The sequence below is a fragment of the Microcaecilia unicolor genome, chromosome 7 (assembly GCF_901765095.1).
Source record: "Microcaecilia unicolor chromosome 7, aMicUni1.1, whole genome shotgun sequence".
Taxonomy (NCBI): Eukaryota; Metazoa; Chordata; class Amphibia; order Gymnophiona; family Siphonopidae; genus Microcaecilia; species Microcaecilia unicolor.
The window spans coordinates 17,574,425-17,597,551 of record NC_044037.1 but is presented as its reverse complement, the minus strand read 5'-3'; the positions used below and the strand labels follow the sequence as shown (position 1 = coordinate 17,597,551).

Genomic DNA, 23,127 nt, shown 5'->3' with positions numbered 1-23,127 from the left:
GTTGGGAGGCGGGGATAGTGCTGGGCAGACTTATACGGTCTGTGCCAGAGCCGGTGGTGGGAGGCGGGGATAGTGCTGGGCAGACTTGTACGGTCTGTGCCAGAGCTGGTGGTGGGAGGCGGGGATAGTGGTTGGAAGGCGGGGAATAGTGCTGGGCAGACTTATACGGTCTGTGCCAGAGCCGATGGTGGGAGGTGGGGCTGGTGGTTGAGAGGCGGGGATAGTGCTGGGCAGACTTACACGGTCTGTGCCCTGAAAAGGACAGGTACAAATCAAGGTAAGGTATACACAAAAAGTAGCACATATGAGTTTATCTTGTTGGGCAGACTGGATGGACCGTGCGGGTCTTTTTCTGCCGTCATCTACTATGTTACTATGGTTAGTTTCCACATTCTTGTCTTTTCTTGGCCAGTCATGTTTGTCTACAATGGGGATGGGAAACCATGATCCGTGAGGGCCACAACCCAGTAAGGTTTTCAAGGTATCCACAATGAAAATGCATGAGATCCAGTTGTGTACAGTGGAAGCAGTAAATGCAAATCAATCTCATGAATATTCATTGTGGAACTCTTGAAAACCCAGCTGGGCTGTGGCCCTCGAGGATCGTGGTTTCCCATCCCCGCTGTAGACAAACGCAATAGAAAGAGAAGAATGACTTAGCAGTTTCAGCCCTTACCGTGACTGGCCAAGAAAAGACAAGAATATGGAAACCAACCAAGCTGGCTGGTCCAGTAGCTCTGCACTGGCTTATCCAAACATAAGCTATTAGCCTCGATAAACAAGAAAAAATGTTGGGAATTCTGTTCCCCAGGTAGGCTGGGGCTGGGGAAAGTTATCATTGACCCCCTAGTGGCTGAATTTATATCCCGTGTTTGCAGGGTTCCTGGGCATGGCCCAGGATCACTGCTGTCATGACCGGACTTGGTATTTTACTGGGGGGGGGGGGGGGGGGGGGGGGAATGTAAGACAGAGGGAAAGATCTCAGGTAGTTGTGAATGAAGCTCATGGCATTAGAACCCCGTCTTGGTTCCAATTGACCTGCAAGTACAAAGAAGCAGGAGGAAACTGCTGGAAAGCAAACAAAAGCGTAGGACAGAACAAACAAAACCTCTTTCGGAGATACAGAGAGAATTTCAAAGATGTTTTTCAACTTCTTCCTGGGCACTACAGGGAAAGGGAAACGGGACTTGATATACCGCCTTTCTGAGGTTTTTGCAACTACATTCAAAGCGGTTTACATATATTCAGGTACTTATTTTGTACCAGGGGCAATGGAGGGTTAAGTGACTTGCCCAGAGTCACAAGGAGCTGCAATGGGAATTGAACCCAGTTCCCCAGAGTCACAAGGAGCTGCAATGAGAATTGAACCCAGTTCCCCAGAATCAGAGTCCGCTGCACTAGCCACTAGGCTACTCCTCCACTAGCAACATTCCATGTAGAAGCCTGCCCTTGCACATCAGCAATGCGGCTGCTCAGACTTTTGTTTCTGTGAGTCTGACGTCCTGCACGTACCCTGCGCGGCCACGTTGTTGATCTGCAAGGGCAGGCTTCTACATGGAATGTTGCTAGTGGAATAGCAACATTCCATGTAGAATCTCAAATAGGGAAAGGGAAATGGGACTTGATATACCGCCTATCTGAGGTTTTTGCAACTACATTCAAAGCAGTTTACATATATTCAGGTACTTATTTTGTACCAGGGGCAATGGAGGGTTAAGTGACTTGCCCAGAGTCACAAGGAGCTGCAGTGGGAATTGAACTCAGTTCCCCAGGATCAAAGTCTACTACACTAACCACTAGGCTACTCCTCCACAGCACTACTATTTATAATTATATGGGGGGGGGGGGGGAATTCTATAACTTGGCACCACGTCAGACTCACAGAAACAGAACAAAGCCTTGCACCGGAAGAAGAAGACCTCGGCCATCGGGGGTTGGGGTTCCCCGCCAACAAAGGTAGGTGACGGCGGGTTGGCGGCGGGAGGGGGGGGTCGAGAGGGTCATCGGCGTGGGGTTTGGTCGGCAATGGCGGGGGGGGGGGTCGGTGGTGCCGGGGGGGGGGCTAAAATGTGCCCCCTCACCTCGGGCTCTGGACCCCCCCTCCTGCCAAAGTCTGGCAATACCCCTGGCTATAGCATACGCCTGGCAGTAAATAGTAGTAGTAGTAGAAAATAATTTTCTACTGTGGGGGTGTTCCTGGCGGTAATCGGCAGTTGGCGCGTTGGACGGTTACCACGTGGGTAATTTTGCCACATGTCCATTTCCCAGCCTAAAACCCCCATTTTTATCCCAGACGACGTGGAGAAATGGACCAGCGCACATCCAATACACGCGCCCACACTACCGCAGGTCACTTTTTGCGTGCCTTTGTAAAAGGGCCCCTCGGTGTTCAGAGGTTTGCAATTCTGAATGCAACCAGCTGTTTTCTTTCTGATCTGGGGCTTAGCGAGTCAGTCACCGGCTGCCTCCACTGACATTCTCCCATTGTTCCAGAAGGGGGCTGGCGCACAACTAAGGAGGGAGAGGAGATGCTTTTTTGATATGTGCAGAGTTTTAAATTACGGAGAAAGTGAGATGTTTTATCATTCCCAGGACTGAATTTCTATGCGTTTTTCTTCGATTAAACAACAACCATCTATTGATTAATCACTGCCAAGTTATTGCATTTTCCTTCCATAATTTCCTGAATACAGTTTATGATGTTGGCGCTTTTCTCTTCTCAAATAGATCCGCAAGAACGGGAAGAGCAACGCTAAAATGGGGCGCCCACCCCTTGCGCACGGAAATGTATAAAATACATAGGAGTGTACGCTTACCCGTGAAAATGGCAGCAGGACACACAAGTGTGTAAATGAAAGGGGGCGGAGCATGAACAGGAAATGGGCAGGAGTCCCACTTAGGCGCGTAACCTTTACAATGCTGTCAGTTACACGTATTCCTGCCACAATTACATAAAAACGTCTATGGCTGATATAACTGTCAGCTTGTTGACGTAAGGTCCACCCAGTGGTGTCCCGAGGGCAGCTGACACCCGGGGCGGGTCGCCGCTGCACACCCCCCCCCCCCGGGTGCAGCGCGACGCACCCTCCCCCCTCCGTAGCGCAACACCCCCCCCCCCGCCCGTGAGAACATACCTGGAAGGCGGTAGAGGGGCGGGTGGGCGGGCCAATCCGCCGACAGCACGCCGCTGGGAGGGTGTCGGCGCCTTACTGGTTCCTTGCTCTCTCTGCCCCGGAACAGGAAGTAACCTGTTCTGGGGCAGAGAGAGCAAGGAACCAGCGAGGCGCCGACACCCCCCAGCAGCGTGCACCCGGGGCGGACCGCCCCACCGCCCCCCCCTTCCTACGCCACTGGGTCCACCAATACCAGGCTACACTGATATTCTATAACAGAACCTGGACCCCAGGATGTTATTGTAAGTAGTAGCTTTCTGAGTATTTTTACTGCTGTAATTGTCTATTGCTTATGTTTGACTTATTCTTGCTGCACACTGCCTTGAGCGAATTCCTTCAAAAGGTGCTAAATAAATTCTAATAATAAATAAATAAATTATTGACTAGGCTCTCACAGCACAGCATCGGGGCACCTAAAAGGAGACACCCACATATAACATTGCCCCAGTAATGGTTACTGAATATAAGAAAGAAGCTTCAGACCCAATTCGACCCTGAGCTGCCTCCACTGTTCCCTCTAAGCTGAGCAGGAGTCCTCCACGTACATTCCTTCCAGTAGGTGGTGCTATTTCACTATCACGTTTTCAATAGTGAGGGACAGGCAAGCTCTACAGGACTCCAGGGAACCTGCCTGACTCTAGCCGCTGAAAACATAATAATGAAGCACCAACCCCGGCTCGCAGTAATGCAGTTGGAGGAGTCCTGCTCAGATTAGAGGGAACAGTGGTCGTTCTCTGTCATGACTCTCCACCCCTTCCACAGAAAAGCGGTATATCAAGCATCTAATGAGCAGAAATATAAACATTCCCTCTGATATAAAATTGGTAGCCGGGTTGATAGAGAGAAGAGAACGCCCTTTCTTCTGGTGTGTTTGAGACACTTTTTGCATGACTGTTTAGGCTGGTTTCTTTTACAGCTCCCCAGGCTTTAAGGCCCAAAGTTTGGGTCCTAAAATCCAAACCTTCTTGGTAATGACCAGTAAAAACGCTGTGTCATTGGTACATAAATCTAGTGCCGAAAACTGCAACAGGAAGGTTCACAGGTTTCTGGGGAAAGTAGATGTTCATCAGCAGATCGCCCCAGGGGTTTGCGCTAACCCAGAATAGGAAAAGCAATGCCAATGCTATCACACATCAGTCTGCAACTCTACAGGCTCTTATCATTGCTTTAATGCCTAAATAGGTAAATAGTTCAGCACCCATCGGTATAAAATGCAAACGAAAAACGTGAGAAAACATGGCTGTAAATTAGGTCAGACTAACTGGAGCTCCATACTTGTTTCTAAAGAGAGACAGCGGGTCTCAAGTTTAATCTTCTGTGATCATAAATAATGACAAAAGCTAACTAGATCCTCTAACGAGTCCATTGCTCTACTTATAGTCTAGTCGTGACCTGCTCTTCCTGTCCATCTTTCCACTGGGTGAAAAGCAAATCACAGGTCTCACCCCAAGAGTCAAACACATCCTCTGTGGACTCTCTAAGTTTGGAATTAGAGGAGCAAACACTGGAAGCATAGTGAAGGCAGTTTGTACTGACCGAAGGGCATTCATTGCTCTGTCCAGTAATGCTCCCATCACAGCCTACCTCATTGAGGTGAAATTCACTCTTACAGGCTTCTGTTTCTTTGTCCGTCTGAGAATGCTTAAAATCCTGCCACATGCAATGTGGCTGAATAAGTCCATCAGAAATGGTATACACTGGGTCTGAATTTGGTTCAGGCACGTGTCCGTTCATTTTGGAGAACAGGAGACCCAGCCTTTTAAAGGACTCCTTTTTGGAAGTGGACAATCTCTGGAGTCTATTGCCATTTCGGATGAAAGAGCGCTTATTTATGCCATTGCTTTTTGGCTTCTCTTCCACGATTTCAATCCCAGACATTGTTTTAATTAGAGCTGAGACATTGAAGTCTTTCTTCTTGTTCGTTAAGTTAAATGAAACATTCTTTGCTTTGGTTCGTTCCCCAGTACTCTCGTCATTCAGGTCATCTTTCTGGGAAACCTCTGTACTGCTGGTGGAGTAGCTTCTCCGCGGTGGTTTGCGGTTTCCCAAGAGGTCAAGAACTTCATAACGAAAACTAGAAATATCCTGCTTCAGTTCCTAAAACATGGAAATAAAAGAAGTGTAAGGATTACCTGTTACGAATGATGTCTAGCAACTCCTAGATGACATTCAGTCTTGTGCAAAACCCATCAAAATGTACAAATATACAGTGCTGTGAAAAAGTTGAGCATCACCTCATCATAAAACAAATTTGCTAGAACTGTATGCTAGTATGGCCAATTATTTTCCAGAATTCCAAAACAATGTACATGCTTACTGTATCAAAATTCAATTGTGCATTCTTTCTGACTATATATTTCTATCAGAACGTCAACTGAGATGTTACTTGCTGCGAGGGGGGGAGGGACTTGTCTATACTGCTGTGCCATGCAATACAAATGCATGTATCAGAACTGCAGTTAAATAATACAGTTACAGTTATGTATTTTATATTCGACTAATTCCTGCCAATGGTTCTAAGTGGATTACAAACAATAAGCCTAGATTAAATATCTAGGAATTTACAGATTAATACTAGATAAAAGATGTACTAATCGCAAAACCTAATGCTGTCTTAGTAGAAGATACTTTCGAAACAACTACTATCAGGCATGTTAATGTTAATCTCCTCTAGATATTAATTTTTATTTGTTGTAGAGGCCCTGAAAAGAGCTCTTTAAACAGTTATGGCTTTTAATACTTCATTGGTTAGCCTTTGATCTTTTTTTATCTGACGAGATCTCTCTGGCATGGAGTTCACCAGCTTCAGGCTTTGTTCTTGAGTGATGACAGGGTTCCAGACATCAAGAACTGTCACTGAAATGCTTTGATGTTTCACTTATATATACTGTCATCTACCAACATTTGCTTAGTTCTGATCTGACGAAGAAGGGCAACCTTCGAAAGCTAATCAAGAAATGTATTAAGTTAGGTCCAATAAAAAAGGTATCATCTTATTTTCTCTTCCATGTTTTATTTTATTTCTATTGATTACCTTTAAAAGTGGACTAACACGGCTACCTCACCTCTCTACTCAAGACATCAAGAAGAGACTCGGTAAATTCCCTTTTGTTCACTGGCTGTCTCTCAGCTATTTCCAGTGACATCTTATGCTATAAATTCTCAATTGGATTAAGATCTGGAGACTATGATGACCATTCAATTGCCTTCACCTGGTTCGTTTTCTAACAGTCTGCTGTTGTTTTTGCTTGATGGCATGGAGCATTGATAACCTTGAAGAAGTAATTGCTGGGAAACAACTGCTGAGCTGATGGTAGCATGTACTTGGTGAGAATTTCAATGTATTTGTGTGCACTGACCATCCCATCAATGATGTGAAGTCTTCCAATTCTGTTGCCGTGCATCCCCAGATCATTGCTTCTGTTGGATGCTTAACTGAGAGATTCAGGCAGTCTGGTTTATATTCTTTTCTTGGGAACCTTCTCACAAATGTTTTTTTCCCATGATTTCCAAGGATGTAGAAAGTGCTTTCATCACTAAATAAGACTTTATCCTATTCCTTCTCGTTCCAACTGGAGTATTTCTTTCCCATGGTATACCCTCTTTCTCTGGTCATCGAGCATGTTCTCCTTACAGTTGAAGTACAAACATCAACTGAACATTTCTCTTTCCATTCTTGGAGCAGTTAAGGAAAGGGAGGGCCCCTTTTATTAAGAGGCGGTAAGCCCAATTGTTGCTTACCGCTCACTAAACAGGAAGTACCGCCAGGCAGTACTCCCCACCCCTAACACGTCGTCATATCCGGTGCTAAAAAAAGTTGACATGAATCCAAAACATTCGATTGGTTCTTGTACCAATCTATCAAAATTTGGAATTCAATTCTGGAGCAAATTCGTGTTCTTTCTGGATATTTTTTGTTACATAAAGCATTGAAAACTTATCTGCTTGACAAATATTTCAGTAAGTAAATCTTACCGCCTTATGTTATGATCTTTTACATATTATCTTTTGTAACCCGCTTAGATTCCTTAATGACTGGAAAACTCAAAGTGGATTTAATAGAAACAAATGGAGCAGGGTCGAATGTTTTGGATTCATGTCAACTTTTTTTTGGCTAACCCTGAAATTTCCTCAGATCTGCCATGAAAAATGCTACAGATTTTCCTAATGAATTGGAATGATATCTAATTCTTTCCAACAAACTTGAGCTAAGTGGAAATCTATCACCTGTATGTGTGACTTTGAATTGTTTGAACCTTTCTATTTATTTTCATTATTGCTTAAAGTTTTATTTAACCATGTTGATTAAAAGTCCTATATATGAATGTGGATGGGACCAATGAGCATACTTTGAAATGCGGTAATATTTTGCCTTTCTTAGACTTATGCTGATATTATATTTAGGATCCACTTTAAAAAAAACTTTGATTTTAAGGGTAAAATTTTATAACAGGGTATCTGTTCCAAAGAGGCATATTTTATGCCTATTTTATAAGGGCAATAGAAGCTCTTAAGTGCGTTTATAAGATACCATACCATACATACCATTCCTGCATTTGTATCCCGCCTATTTCTGCCTAAGTATCAAAGCGGGTCACAAAATTAAGCCTAAATGAATAAATAAAAATGTAAGACATATCTAAAATCACTCAAAATATTTGTCAAACACTTTCAACTTTGGATGTATCAAAGATGCTGACATTTAAAGCTGTATGAACTGGAGCTGAGCAGGGGTTCTGCAGGTAGAAACCAGGATCTATAGACCTCTTAAATGATCTAAAGTTACTTCAGAAGGTAATGGAAACAAATCTACCTTTACATTACTAGATGATTATTTAATAGTCTGACTACCTTGAAATTTTCTTCTGTGAGTCCCTCGTTGGTTTTTGAATTTCTTATCATTGCAGCAACATACCGTTTCACTAAATTTCGAATGACTTCCTGAAATAGAAAAGAAAAGAATCATCAGTCCAAAACCCAAATTTCCACTCAATATTTTTAACTTGTTCATTTCACTAAATTTCAAATGATTTCTTTAAACAGAGGAAAAAAACTATATTACTTCAAAAAAGAATCAATTCACATCCTACCTCCCCATACAATATTTTAACTTAAGTTTATTTCTTTATTTAAAACATATTTATTTATTACAAAACTGATTAAAACTGTTCACTGAAGTTATCATGTTGCACTGAAAGGCGAGGTTTTATCACAACTTGAATTATCACAGTCCTGCAGGCTGCTGACTAGGTAGTAAATGAATAATGCTGCTTGCGAACCACCTCACAAATGGCGTTATTCCAGCAGCCAGGGAGCATCGATCCTCAAAGCCGTGGCCTGATGCTCTCGGGCCACATTATCTAGGGGCCACAGTGCTCTCCCTCCCACCCCTGATCACCCATCCCTCCTGATCAAGGTCCCTCCCAGCAAGCTCCCAGCCCCCTAGTCTTATGTCATTTCCTGGTGATTTAGTGGGCAGGAGTGATCCCGGGTCATTCCAATCCTTTCGAAGCAATCACACAAAATGGCACCCCTAGTGGTAGTCTCTTGGTACTGCTGCTAGAGCTCATGCTTCCATATGAGACTACCGATAAGGGTGCCATTTAGGGTTATGCCACTGGACCAGTGAGAGCAACTGTCATGATCCTACTGGGACAAGCATGGTAGCGACAAAGTCTCGGTCCTGACTGACTACGTCAGGGATTGGGCTGACATCTGAGGCAGATGATGTCAGGTGCCAGACCCTATTTAAGCCTACCTTTGCTTGTATAGGACGCTCTAGCGTTAATTCCCCAGCTGTGAGCTTATCTGCTGATCCTCTGTTTGTCTGTGCTTTCAGGCACAGTGTGAGCACTCTCTCTCTCTGTGGTTTGCCTTTAACCTTTTCTGTGTGAGCTGCTCTTCCAATTGTCTGTGTTTTCTGGCACAGCTGTGAGCTCTCTCTCTCTCTCTCTCTGGGTTTGCCTTTAACCCTGTACTTACTGAATTCATTGTTTGAGTCTGTGTGAGCTGCTCCTCTGTTTATCTGTGTTTTACGGCACAGCTGTGAGCTGTCTGTCTGTGTGTTTTGCCTTTAATCCTTTACTTACTGTATCTGCTGTTTGAGTCTGTGTGAGCTGATCTTCCATATGTCTGTGCTTTCTGGCACAGTGTGAGCTGTCTCTTTGTGTGGGTTGTCTATAGCCCTTCAGTTACTGTTTTGTGCCTGTGTGTACTGGTCTTTTGACCTTCCATTTGTGGCAGTGCACTGTGCTGCCTGGTCAGTATTTTTCTTAGGGCACCTTGTTCTATACCTTTCTCCTGATTGTTTTGGTTCCAGTTCGGCCTTGCGGCCTGTGCGCTTGAACTCTGTTACATGTGGGTTCCAATTCGGCCTTGCGGCCTGTATGAAAGTTCTGTCTTTCCTTCCAAGTTGTGTCTTCTGGTCTCCCTGAGCGTGCTGGCCTTCGTAGCCTTTTAGTCTCTGTGCTAGCGTGGGCTCAGTCGGCTCACGTCCTAACACAACAGCGACTAGGGATCATTCCTGCCCAGGGACCCACTAAACCACCAGGGAATGAAGTAGGACTGCTAGGATGGGGAGTCCTTTGAGGGAATTGAAGGCAGGGAATGGGGGCTTGCTCGGCAGGGGGGCTTGCATGATCAGAAGGATGGTTGATCATTAGGGGGGAGTGTGTGTGGGGGGGTCCCCTGGAAGTGATGGCCAGAAGCATCATGCAATGGCTTTGCCGCCCAATGCTCCTGGGATGGTAAAATATCCCCAGCTTTTGGATGGGGTTATTTTAACATTGTTTTAGGGCTATAATGTGACTTGTGTTGACCACTTGGTGCGCACCACAAATCACATTATGGAATTTACATACTAATAAGCTGCTTTAGATGTATTTGCATGTTTTGCATTTCATTACTATGCAGCGAGGGGTAACTTATTTAACAATGCATTAGGGCAAGAAACCCAGTGTTAGAGCATTTTAAATCGCTTTAAGGGGCTAATAACATGGGTTATTGCCCTATCACACCTTAATAACTTTCCCCCTTTCATTGATCAACAGTCTTCACAGGGAATGTAATGATCCTGTACTAGCAAAGTAATGGCATCTCTTGCTCAAGCTGTGCCTTGAAAACAACAGCTTACTAGGATGATTTTGGTAAATGGTCTCATTTTTAGGAAAAAAAAAAGATTACTGTTTTCTAGGGAAACGGGAAAACAGCTGTTGTGCCAATGGCCTCCCTACCTGGTCTGGTTTTCAAAATATGCATAACAGAATGACACATATGCGAAGCATTCAAAAAGTCTTTAGAATGTATATATATTTTATTGCAGAATCAACTGAAATCTCTGAGGGTGTCTACTGTTATCAAAATATAGTACAGCAGACAGCAACAACTTGGAAATCATCACCATCCTAAATCAAATGCTACCGAGAACCCGGCGATAAATATCTTAATGTACTGAAGAGACTTTTACCTGGTAATGCTGATTTTGAATCAGGTTGTCAGCATGCCGTTCCTGAAATCAGAAACATATGAGTATTATATACCCATCACTTAAATCACTGCTCAAAAAAAAATCCCATGTGGGCTCTTACGAAAAGAGCGAAAGCTAAAAGGCAGTTAAAACTTTCATATGCAAGCTGATATTAAGAAATATTATGTGGAAAAGAGCTAGTGGGAAAATAAATAGGCTTACTGTGAACGATTTTAGGTTTTCATGCTTCTTCTGTTCATCTTCCATATCCTTGGCTGGACACAGTTGCTTATGGATCCACTTGCAAAGGTACCAGATTGACTTGGGGCTGGGAACAATGTTGAAAGGAGGTGGTAAAGTTCCGCCCTCGTCAAAATAACTCATCCACAGCTTAGTTCGGGCAAACTTCCACTCGATGTCGGCATGATCCTAGAGAAGATGACACAGACCAGGTCAGTTCAGAGAAGGCTAATAGGCAAAATGGTTTGCTGGAAGTGTCAGTGTGCGAGGGTGACTGCAAGACGGTGAATGGGAGGTCAACAAACAACTGAGTTTTTCATAATTTCTTAAACTATAGGCGTAACTGTAATGAAAGGTCAGATCCTCACTGCAAAAACTCTATTGTATGGGGGAGGAACATCGCACTGTTTGCATTATTTGGAGACTAGATCTCCAAATGATGTGTAATGGGAAAGACAAGTTAAAATCATCCTTAATGAGCAATATGGGAAGTTGTCAAATAGAAAACAGTACAGTCCACAAAAGCAGAATACACGTCTTCTAATAGTTAAAAAGACTTTTATTCTTGCCACTTTAAAACATGACCCGGCGTGGCCATGTTTCGCCTCTCTAGAGGCTGCGTCAGTATACCTGTTGAGAAAGGAGGAGACGCTCTTTTTATCCCACTGCTAGCTGCTGAGCTGTTTTCATTGCTACAACTACTAACTATCAGAGAGGCGAAACGTGGCAGACGTGTGTTCTGCTTTTGTGGACTCTTTCTGCAGAACTTTTGTTTTCCTCTTCTGGATTTCCTAAACAGAAAGAAGGGGCAGCTTGTCTGGGAAGAGGTTTAGCCAGAGGGTGTTAAGAACAATCTCTAGTACGAACATACTCCCTCGGACTCTATATAGCACACCTAGAGATCCGCGTCAAAATCGGCGCAGATTCTATAACAATGCACGGAACTTAACAAGCTAATGAGCACTGATAACAGCACATAACAAGCAGTAATTGGCACTGATTAGAATTTACGTGCACAACTCGCTAAATGTATTCTGTAACAATGTGCGCCAAACTTCTAATGCACGCAGGCAAAAAGGGGTGTGGTTATGGGTGGGGAAATGGGCGTTTTGTGGATGTTCCAAAATTTAAGTGCGTAGTTATAGAATACAGTCCGAATGCGCCTAAATCTACATGCAGGGATTTACGCCGGGTGTTCGTTGGTATAAATGGATATTCCAGACTCTAATCCATTCCCTCGTTTTGAGCCATTTTGACTACTGTAATGGGATTTACACCAGATGCAAAGAACAAACCCTAAAGAAGCTCCAAACGGCGCAAAACACAGCGGCAAGATTACTATTTGGTAAATCTCGGTTTGAAGCAGCGAAACCTCTAAGAGAGAAGCTCCACTGGCTACCGATCAAAGAGCGTATCGAATTCAAAGTCTGTGCTCTAACCCACAAGATCGTTTACGGGGATGCTCCAGTTTATATGTTCAGCCTGACTGACCTCCCTCCAAGAAACTCCAAGAAGCCGTCCAGTACTTATCTACATCTCCACTATCCTAACTTCAAGAATGTACGGTACAAATTGCTCTTCGCCTCCTCTTTTTGCTTTATGAGTCCACGATACTGGAATGCTCTGCCATCCGCATTAAGGGAAACTACCGACCATGCCCTGTTTAAGAAACTCCTCAAGACTCATCTATATGATAAAACCTACTCAGCCGTTCCTTAACTTCCTGCCGTCCCTCCTTGGCTTCCCCTATTGTCCCCCCCCCCCCCCCCCCCAGATGTGCCTTCTTCTATGTTCCGCCCTTGCATTTGTTTGATGTTCATTCTTTATACATTGTTAGCCACATAGAGCCTGCTATGTTGGGAATATGTGGGATAGAAATGTTCTAAATAAATAAATATGCATAGATTTAGGCACTACGAGGAGAGACTTGCTGACCTGAACATGTATACCTTGGAGGAAAGGAGAAACAGGGGTGATATGATACAGACGTTCAAATATTTGAAAGGTATTAATCCGCAAATTAACTTTTTCCGAGACGGGAAGGGGGTAGAACTAGAGGACATGAATTGAGGTTGAAGGGGGGCAGACTCAGGACTAATTCCAGAAGTATTTTTTCACGGAGAGGGTGGTGGATATGTGGAATGCCCTCCCCGCGGGAGGTGGTGGAGATAAAAACGGTAATGGAATTCAAACATGCGTGGGATAAACACAAAGGAATCCTGTTTACAAGGAATGGTTCCATGGAATCTTAGCGGAGATTGGGTGGCAACGCCGGTAATTGGAAACAAAATGGGAGCTGGGCAGACTTCTATGGTCTATGCCCTGATCGTGACTGGATAGGGATGGGCTGGAGTGTAAATTTTAAGGGCCTTCGATGTTAGCTTCAGAACTTAGTACAAGAACAGTACTAGGCAGACTTCTACGGTCTGTGCCCTGAGAAAAGCAAGGACAAATGAAACTCGGGTGCAGTGGCGTAGCCAAGGGTGGGCCCCGGTGGGCCCAGGCCCACCCACTTTGGGCTCAGGCCCATCCAGTAGCAGCACACCTATGATGTGGCTGGCAGGCATTCTTCCCAAGCCCCACCAGCCGAAAACTCCCAACAACTGTCCCTCCTGCATACCTTGTAAATAGATCTTCACCTGCAAGTAGCGACTGATACGTGCTATAGGGCCAACATGAGCAGTGTGTATTAGTTGCTGCTCGCTGCCGGTGAAAATCTATTTAAAAGGTATGCGGGGGGGGGGGGGATGTTTGAGAGACCATATGGTATGCAGGCGAGAGAGGGAGAGACCAAGTCACTTGTGGGACAAGGCGGAGTTCTTCTGTCCACCCATCTTGGGTCCAGGCCCACCCAAAACTGGGTGTCTGGCTACGCCCCTGCTCGGGTGTACATATAAGGTATCACATACCATGTAAACGAGTTTATCTTGTTGGGCAGACTGGATGGACTGTACAGGTCTTTATCTGCCGTCATTTACTATGTTACTATGTTATATCAACTAAGCATATTCTATAATCCGGTGCTGATTAGAGAATACGCTTAGTTGGCAACTGATTTCAGCGCCAATTTTTAGGTGTCATATATAGAATCTCCCCCCATTATGCTGATATTATATTATCTTTGTTGAATTTCAATTGAATTTAGGATTCACTTTAAAAGCCTTTGATTTCAAGGGTAAAATCTTATAACAGGGTATCTGTTCCAAAGAGGCATATATTTTATGCCTATTTTATAAGGGCAATAGAAGGATCAGTATAACCACTTCTACAAGTGCAGTTTCCGTGCTCTGAGACCTCCTAAACCCCGTCTGATAAGGACGGAAAACTTGCTTTGACTCGACGGACCTCAAGCTGATGACAGACAACTTGTCCCGTCAATGTCGAAAGAAATGGTAATTGTGCAATTGGCTAATAGTTGCTTACCAATGAAGAGCCTCCTTTAGATCTTTTAATTTAGGGATAATGTCCAACTGGCCACACAGATACTGGTGGCCAGCAAATTGGTGCTGGCGGCGGCTTGGAAGCAACAAACTTTGCCGGGACTACGAGTGATCCTACGGAAACTGGACTACATCCAGCTGATGTCCAAGCTAACAGCAATGCGACAAGGTCGCCTAATAGTGTATCATCATGTTTGGGATCCATATACTGAGTGGTTGGCGCAGCCCGACCCTACCTTGCCAATTGTCTAGGGGCGAGGGTGAGGGGAAGGGGAAGTGGGAAGGGGGACATACAAAGGGGTTAAAGAGTAGCAAAAAAACAAAAAGTTGTGATATTTGCAGTTGGAAGTATTTGTACTGTGTGTTTGCTCTCATTTTTGTATGCTATGTTAATACTCAATAAATATAAATAAACTGGGAAAAAAAAAGAATTAAAAAAAATTTTTAGGGATAATGTCTGCCAGTTTCCAGACCTCCAAGACCATTCCTTGGGTCAAAGAGGTACTGATCATGAAATGCAAAAAGGTAAGGAATAAACTGCTAAAGTGCTTCACAAAAGCATAAGGATCTTAAGGAGCAGTAGTTAGACGCATAGAAGAAAAACGTAAGTCAGAACAGTAGGGGAAGGTGGAGTAAAGGAAGGCAAAGCATCACTGGGGTCTTGGTCACCCGAAGTCAAATCAGCTGCTGAAGCGGTCCGAGGAGAAGGCTTCAAGGAGGAAGAGAGGATAGTTAGTACAGAAGTGATCTTAGAAAAGAATTGGGTGGCAGTAGGGAGAACATAGGGGATTCAAGAACAGCTGGCACAGTGGTAAGTGAACGTAAGATGTGATAGAGTTTCCTTGAGGTAGGCGCCTTCACTATAGGAGAGGAATAATGTGTTAAAATTAATTACACAACAAGTACAGACCTTCAACATTAATCACCCCCACCCTAAACCTTCCCATCCTGGACAGCCTCAAAATTTGGGGAGTCACCCTTGACCGCTCACTTTCACTCCAACAACACGTTACCACCACCGCAAAGAAGATGTTCTTCTCGCTGTGGAAACGAAAATGAATAAAACCATATTCCCCTCGAGAGGTCCTTCGCAACCTCATACAGTCCGTCGTTCTCTGCCATCCGGATGACTGTAACGGAGTTTATGCTGGATGTAAAAAGCACCTCATTGAGAAACGGCAGACGGCCCAAAATACAGCGGCTAGATTGGTCTACGGAAAGTCAAAATGTGAAAGTGCCACGCCCCTCCGAGAGAAACTGCATTGGCTTCCTGTCAAGGATCGAATCTCCTTTAAACTCTAGTTCATAAAATCCTACGTGGTGAGGTACCTGGCTACATGATAGATCTCATCATCCTACCTCTCGGGAATACATTCCGACAGAAAGCGACTTTTGCCAGGAAACCAAACGATATCCATTTGTTAAATAGGAGTGAAGCCAGTCCAGAGCTTTACCATAAAAAACGAAGGAATGAAGGTGGTTTTAAAAGGAGAACACGATCGACCACATCAAAGGATACAGTAAGGTCAAGGGCTATGACAGCAACAGATTTGTTCTGGTCGTTTTCCTGCCACTAACGTCTCTTCCTTTTCTGCAATTACGGTTGAGTTTACAGATCAGCTGTTTTAATCATGTGGGAAAAGGAGGGGCTAGTGGTAGGAGGAGGAGGAGTTTAGAAGCCAGGATGTCAGATCCAAGGGGAGGTAAGAATATCACTGTGCATGTCCTCCTCAGGAGGTGGTGCTATAACAGACCATACCAAACAACAGTTGCACCCTTTGGTGGCTTTCCCTCAGGCACACACACCCCTGCCCCGCCCACTTTGCCACCACCAATGAGAGGAGAGGGTGGTCTGGGACCATTTTTGTTGAGCCCTTCTATATTTACACCCTGTGTGGCTACACGGCTTGCACAGCCCTTGTTTCAGCTCGGAAGGAGAGGGGAGGGCAAGGCAGCAGCAGAAGTAGCAGGGGCGTAGCCAGACAACAGATTTTGGGTGGGCCTAGGCAAGAAGTGGGTGGGCACCAAGTGTTATCCCCCCCCCCCCCCACACACACACACCACCATCAAAAAAATATCTCAGCTGGTGAGAAAGCGCTTCTTTTCACCTTGGCAGTCTGCAGCAGGCATACGCTGAAAACAGCATGAACGTTTTTGTTACCATCAGAGGGAAGTCTTCAGCTGACGGAGCTTGGGATCCCCACCAGCTGCCACTAAATGTGTGCTACTGTTGGGTGGGCCTGAACCCCAAGCGGGTGGGCCCTGGCCCACCCAGGCCCACCTGTAGCTAAGCCACTGAGAAGTAGTAGCAGCTTTTCAGTCCAAAGGGTTGTATCTGGAGGAGGGGATACCAGCTCCTCTTCAGCCATACTATGAGGGAGAAGAGATGCCTCTTAATGGATAGTGTCCTTATATAGCGTTACCATATTTGCAGAGACAAAAGAGGACAGAAAAAATAAAAAAACGGTTGCTACCTTTGCTAAAGAAATATTTGATCGTAGCCTTTAGTTAATGAACACACATCAAACAGTGACTTAATTACAGTACAGCAGTAGACAATCTACTTTTCAAGAATCTCCGGATTTGAGTTTGACTGAGTCTGAGCCCAAGCGTAGTTATAAAGCGATATGCGTGAAAGTCTTTGCATGACATATGCTTAAAGTTGTGCTCCACGGACAAAACTCCTTTGACAGATTCAACCAGCAGGGAACAGAGAGGAGATCAGCAATGACTTTCTTTCTCTTTAGCGCCCCCGTGTGTCCAGACTGACTAATAGGCCAGAGATGGTTTCTCTCATTATGTGGGCAGGTGTGTTGGTCATATGCACATAAAACAAAAAGAGGACATTTCCCTACAAGTTAAAAAACCTGGAGGACATATCTGAAGATGTCCAAAAAGAGGACACATGATAACCCTATACATACACATAGCCGTCATATTGTCTCAGCAAACAATGGAGTCAACAAAGCTGTCTAGTGAACAGAACTTCAACTGTTCTCCATACCAGTTGTATATTGTGAACGTATTTCTAGTTTACAAATGTCAGGTGTCAGGAACCCTGAATCTGTTCTGCCGCCTGGCCTCTGTTTCCATAGCAATCCTCTCCCTGCTTCAGATTTTGCTGGCCGGCTGAGGCTGCACTACCACAACCTGCCATCTGGCAGCACTGCAATCCTTTAGCAAACAAATAAATAAAAAGCTTATTAAGATGTAATAACTGAAGAGGTTTTAAAACAAACAAACAATATCATCCTTTTATAGCTGTGCTTGAGCTATTGGCCTGATGAGTCACACATTTACTGTCAACTAAAGACTGAAAGTCAATTTTCATTGTAAAGCGGCTCAGATCATTTAAAAAGCCGTTCGGGTGTTTCTAAAATTGTGTGTCTGTTATGTATGTAAAAGTTAAGAGTGTACAGCCAGTACACACAAAACTTTATCTGAACTAAGCGGAGGCACCCACAGAGGCAGGGTTTGCATAGAGAAGGTGGGCTCAATAAAACAGTTTAACTGGGCAGGAGAAGCTCCTGTTAGGGGATCCTTTTACTAAGCAGTGGTAAGCCCACTGGGGCTCTTCAGCTTGGAGAAAAGGCGGCTGAGGGGGTGATATGATAGAGTTATATTAAATAATGAGTGGAGTGGAAAAGATAGATATGGAGCGTCTGTTTACGCTTTCCAAAAATACTAGGAGAAGGGAGCATGCGATGAAGCTGGAGTGCAGTAAGTTTAAAACAAATAAGAGAAAAGTTTTCTTTACTCAGCGCATAATTCGACTCTGGAATTCATTGCCGGAGAATGTGGTTAAGGCGGTTAGCTTAGCAGAGTTTAAGAAAGGTTTGGATGGCTTCCTGAAGGAAAGGGCCATAGAATGTTATTAAATGGACATAGGGAAAAATCCACTATTCCTGGGACAAGCAGTACAAAATGCTTTGCTCCGTGGATCTTGTCGGGTGATTGTGACCTGGATGGGCCACTGTCGGAGACAGGGTGCTGGGCTAGATGGACCTTTGGTCTGTCCCAGTGTGGCGATGCTTATGTCTTAAACAGGAAGTACGGCCAGGCTACAGCAGCATCCCTGCGGTACTTCCCACCCCTAGCGTGCCGTCATTTCTGGCGCTACAAAAATTGATTTATTTTTGTAGCGCCGGAGTGTACCCGGCAGTAATTGGGCAGTGCTGCGTGCTGCCCGGTTCCCGCTGGGTTAACGCGGGAGCCCTTACTACCAACTCAATGGGTGGCGGTAAGGGCTCCCCCCCAAAATGGCCATGTGGCAAGTGCTTTACTTGCCGCCCAGCCATTTCCTGTAGGAAAGCGAAACTTCCCTTTTACCAGCTGCTGTAAAAAGGGGCCTCGGAGTGAGTGTAAAACACGTGCCGGTACCAGTGCTGGCCCCCTTTTGCCACAGCTTGGTAAAAAGGGTCCTCGGTGAAGCCCAGCATATCAGCGGCACTTAACCAGATAGTGCCATGAAAATTTGGGGTTAATGCCAGGGTAGTCTTGGGGCGTCGTCTGGACAGAGCTGGGATTTACCAGGTTAGTGGTGATTTTCAATCCAGTAAGAACTAGATTCAGGAAATGGTGCTAAACGAAAAGTCCATATGGAGCTCCAAGTTGGACGCTGTTTATAGAATAGAGCTTGGAGCCAATTTCATGACAAACTTTGGGCTCAAGGATTTATGCCAATGAAACCTTGTGTAAATCCTGGCGCATAAGTTATTTATTTATTTAGATTTTGCTCACACCTTTCTCAGTAGTAGCTGAAGGTGAGTTACATTCAGGTACTCTGGATATTTCTCTGTCCCAGGAGGGCTAAGTTTGTACCTGAGGCAATGAAGGGTTAAGTGACCTGCCCAAGATCACAAGGAGCAGCAGCAGGATTTGAACCAGCCACCTCTGGATTGCAAGACCAGTGCTCTAACCACTAGGCCACTCCTCCACCCCAAAGAATCTTGTTACTCTTTGGGGTTCTACATGGAATGTTGCTACACTTTGAAATTCTGCATGGAATCTTGTTATTCTTTAAAATTCTAGAATCTTTATTTATTTGGATTTTGCACACACCTTTTTCAGTAGTAGCTCAAGGTGAGTTACCTTCAGGTACTCTGGATATTTCTCTGTCCCAGGAGGACTCACAATCTAAGTTTGTACCTGAGGCAATGGAGGGTTAAGTGACTTGCCCAAGATCACAAGGAGCAGCAGTGGGATTTGAACCAGCCACCTCTGGATTGCAAGACTGGTGCACTAACCACTGGGCCTCTGCTTGTTATTCTTTAGGGTTCTACATGGAATGTTGCTACTGTTTGAGATTCTGCATGGAATTTTGCCACTCTTTAGGATTCCAGAATCTTGATATTCTTTGGGGTTCTACATGGAATGTTGCTATTCTTTGAGATTCTGAATGGAATCTTTATTTATTTAGATTTTGCTCACACCTTTTTCAGTAGTAGCTCAAGGTGAGTTACATTCAGGTACTCTGGATATTTCTCTGTCCCAGGAGGGCTCACAATCTAAGTTTGTACCTGAGGCAATGGAGGGTTAAGTGACTTGCCCAAGATCACAAGGAGCAGCAGTGGGATTTGAACCGGCCACCTCTGGTTTGCAAGACCCATGCTCTAACCACTAGGCCACTCCTGGTATTCCGTATTACTGCACCACGTATCTTTAGTGAAAGTTCCATCCTGACCCTCCCATAGCCACACCCCCTTTTGAGTTGTGCTCTATAAGATTTGCAGCCAGATCTTTATAGAATAGTGCTTAGCAAGATGCGCATGTAAATCCAATTTGCCAATTAATGCCAAGAATCGATTGCTAGCACCCAATTACTGGAGTTAATTGGTTCACTAGCCAGTTTAGTTGTGCGCATATCTCAAACAGCCACGCAATTTTACACGCCAGTTATAGCATCCAGACGTTAAGTGCCTGGATAAAGGCTGTCCTACTCTTGCGAGAAATTGTGATATTAACTCCAGAAACTATTTGATTCTTCATTTTCCTGTTGCTAAGAAAAAGTGGTCTATTAACACGTTTGGTCAAAGACTATTCCGCATCAGGCTCCCAAATGGTGGAATGTTGATGACTAAGTATATGATGTTTAGAAAAATCACTTAAGATGTTTTTATTTCAGAAATGTTTTCATTGTTAATTCTAGCTCTTTTGCAGTAACTTTTCTAGTTATTATTATTATTGCATTTGTGCCCCACATTATCCCACCTTTTTGCAGGCTCAATGTGGCTTACAGAGTGTTGTTATGATGCAGTCATTACATTATCATAAATACATTCAATAATCGGTTGAAGGTGTATGATCTAGGTGTAAGGTGCTAGGTGAGGTATTGTGACAGGTGTTTTGATGCACCTGAGTATTTTGAGAGTGGTTTATTAGGATGTATTTAGTAACATAGTAACATAGTAAATGACGGCAGAAAAAGACCTGCACGGTCCATCCAGTCTGCCCAACAAGATAAACTCATATGTGCTACTTTTTGTGTATACCTTACCTTGATTTGTACCTGTCCTCTTCAGGGCACAGACCGTATAAGTCTGCGCAGCACTATCCCCGCCTCCCAACCACCGGCTCTGGCACAGACCGTATAAGTCTGCCCAGCTCTATCCTCGCCTCCCAACCACCAGCCCCGCCTCCCAACCACTGGCTCTGGCACAGACCGTATAAGTCTGTCCAGCACTATCCCCACCTCCCAACCACCAGTCCTGCCTCCCACCACCGGCTCTGGCACAGACCGTATAAATCTGCCCAGCATTATCCCCGCCTCCCAACCACCAGCCCCGCCTCCCACCACCGGTTCTGGCACAGACCGTATAAGTCTGCCCAGCACTATCACCGCCTCCCAACCACCAGTCCTGCCTCCCACCACCGGCTCTGGCACAGACCGTATAAGTCTACCCAGCATTATCCCCGCCTCCCAACCACCAGCCCCGCCTCCCACCACCGGCTCTGGCACAGACCGTATAAGTCTGCCCAGCACTATCCCCGCCTCCCACCACCAGCTCTGCCACCCAATCTCGGCTAAGCTCCTTAGGATCCATTCCTTCTGAACAGGATTCCTTTATGTTTATCCCACGCGTGTTTGAATTCTGTTACCGTTTTCATTTCCACCACCTCTTTGTTGAAGAGATGTGTCTTCAAAGCTTTGCGAAAGCTGGTTAGATTGTCCATAGTTTTCAGGGCCATGGGTAGTGCGTTCCAGATCTGTGTGCTTTTATACGCAAAAGTAGTAGCGTACGCCTGTTTGTATTTAATTCCTTTGCAGCTGGGGAAGTTCAGATTGAGGAATTTGCGGGCCAATTTTTTGGCGTTTCTAGGCGGTAGGTCCACTAGGTTTAACATATAGAGTGGGGCATCTGCGTGGATGATTTTGTGGACAGTTGTACAGATCTTGAACTCAATTCGTTCCTTGAGTGGTGGGCAGTGTAGTTTCTCTCTTAGAGGTTTCGCCCTTTCGTATTTACTTTTTCCAACGATGAGTCTGGCAGCGGTGTTCTGGGCTGTTTGGAGTTTTTTAATGGTCCGTTCTTTACAGCCTGCGTATAAAGAGTTACAGTAGACTGGTTTCTTTGTTTCTGTAAACTGCACTGCACACTGAAGAGGCCAGACTTACAGATCTCAATAGGTAAAAGGTAGGAGAGGGAAAATATGATAAGAGACATTTAAATACCTATTTGGCATAAATGCACGAGAGGAGAGTCTGTTTCAGTAGAAAGGAAGTTCTGGAACAAGGGGTTATAGGATGAAGGTGAGAGAGGACAGACTCAGAAGTAACCTGAGGAAATACTTTTTCACAGACAGGGTGGTGGATTCATGGAACAGCCTCTCAGTGGAAGCGGTGGAGACAGAAACAGTATCTGAATTCAAGAGAGATTGGGACAAGTACATAGGACAGCGTTTTTCAACCAGTGTGTGCCGCAGCTGGTCCATACGTGTGACGCAGGAGTTGAGGGTCATTTATTAGTAATGGCCAGCTTAATTTGTGCAGGAATGGAGTGTACGTTTCAAAAGTTTCTTTATCTCTAGCGGTCAGTGCCAGCGAGCAGCGATTCATACAGCCTGCTTGCGCCAACCCTGGAGTCTTCTCTCTGATGAAACTTCCTGCTTCCACATAAGTAAGAAATTACATCAAAGAGAAGGCTTCAGGGTTGGCATGAACGGTCCATATGAATTGAGACAAGAAAACTCTTAAAAGGTAGATGGGGGTGGGGGGGGCGGGGTCAGAAACAAGGGAACACGCCTGTTTGCTGGCTGGAAAGGGAACAGAAGGGAGAGATACTGGACTATTTGTGAGGATGGAGGGGGGAGGGAAGGAAGAGAAGGTAAATGCTAGACTATTTGGTGGAGGAGAAGGTTAAATGCTGGACCATGTGTGGGTGGGGGTAGACGGTTAAATGCAGGACCATTTGTGAAGGTGTGCCTTGATCATTTTAACCCCATGTAAGTGTGCAGTGAGACTAAAAAGACTGAAAATCTTTGACATAGAATCTCTAAGGGAGAGTAGATGGCATGGATGGGCAGACTGGACAGGCCGTATGTTCTTTATCTACCTACATTTTTCTCTGTTTCTATGTCTTTTATAGTGCGGTATACAAGTAAGACATAAGCATCGCCACACTGGGACAGACCAAAGGTCCATCTAGCCCAGCACCCTGTCTCCAACAGTGGCCAATCCAGGTCACAATCACCTGACAAGATCCACGGAGCAAAGCATTTTGTACTGCTTGTCCCAGGAATAGTGGATTTTTACCTATGTCCATTTAATAACATTTTATGGCCTTTTCCTTCAGGAAGCCGTCCAAACCTT

The 23,127-nt window shown here is 44.8% G+C and overlaps 1 protein-coding gene across 2 annotated transcripts in view; it reads right to left on the bottom strand.

Annotated features, from left to right (window-relative positions):
- Window positions 1-4,378: 4,378 nt before the first annotated feature.
- TRPC5 (transient receptor potential cation channel subfamily C member 5) overlaps window positions 4,379-23,127 on the bottom strand; it is a 154,171-nt gene continuing 135,422 nt past the window's right edge. Inside the window, exons 7-10 of one of the 2 annotated variants that reach the window (XM_030209460.1) lie at window positions 10,861-11,067; window positions 10,639-10,680; window positions 8,025-8,114; window positions 4,379-5,270 (exon numbers count right to left, since the gene is read on the bottom strand). In XM_030209460.1, coding sequence (XP_030065320.1) covers window positions 4,548-5,270; window positions 8,025-8,114; window positions 10,639-10,680; window positions 10,861-11,067 — 1,062 coding nt within the window. In that variant the 3' untranslated portion in view covers window positions 4,379-4,547. The remainder of the gene's footprint in view (window positions 5,271-8,024; window positions 8,115-10,638; window positions 10,681-10,860; window positions 11,068-23,127) is intronic. The other variant, XM_030209459.1, reaches the window with a different exon arrangement.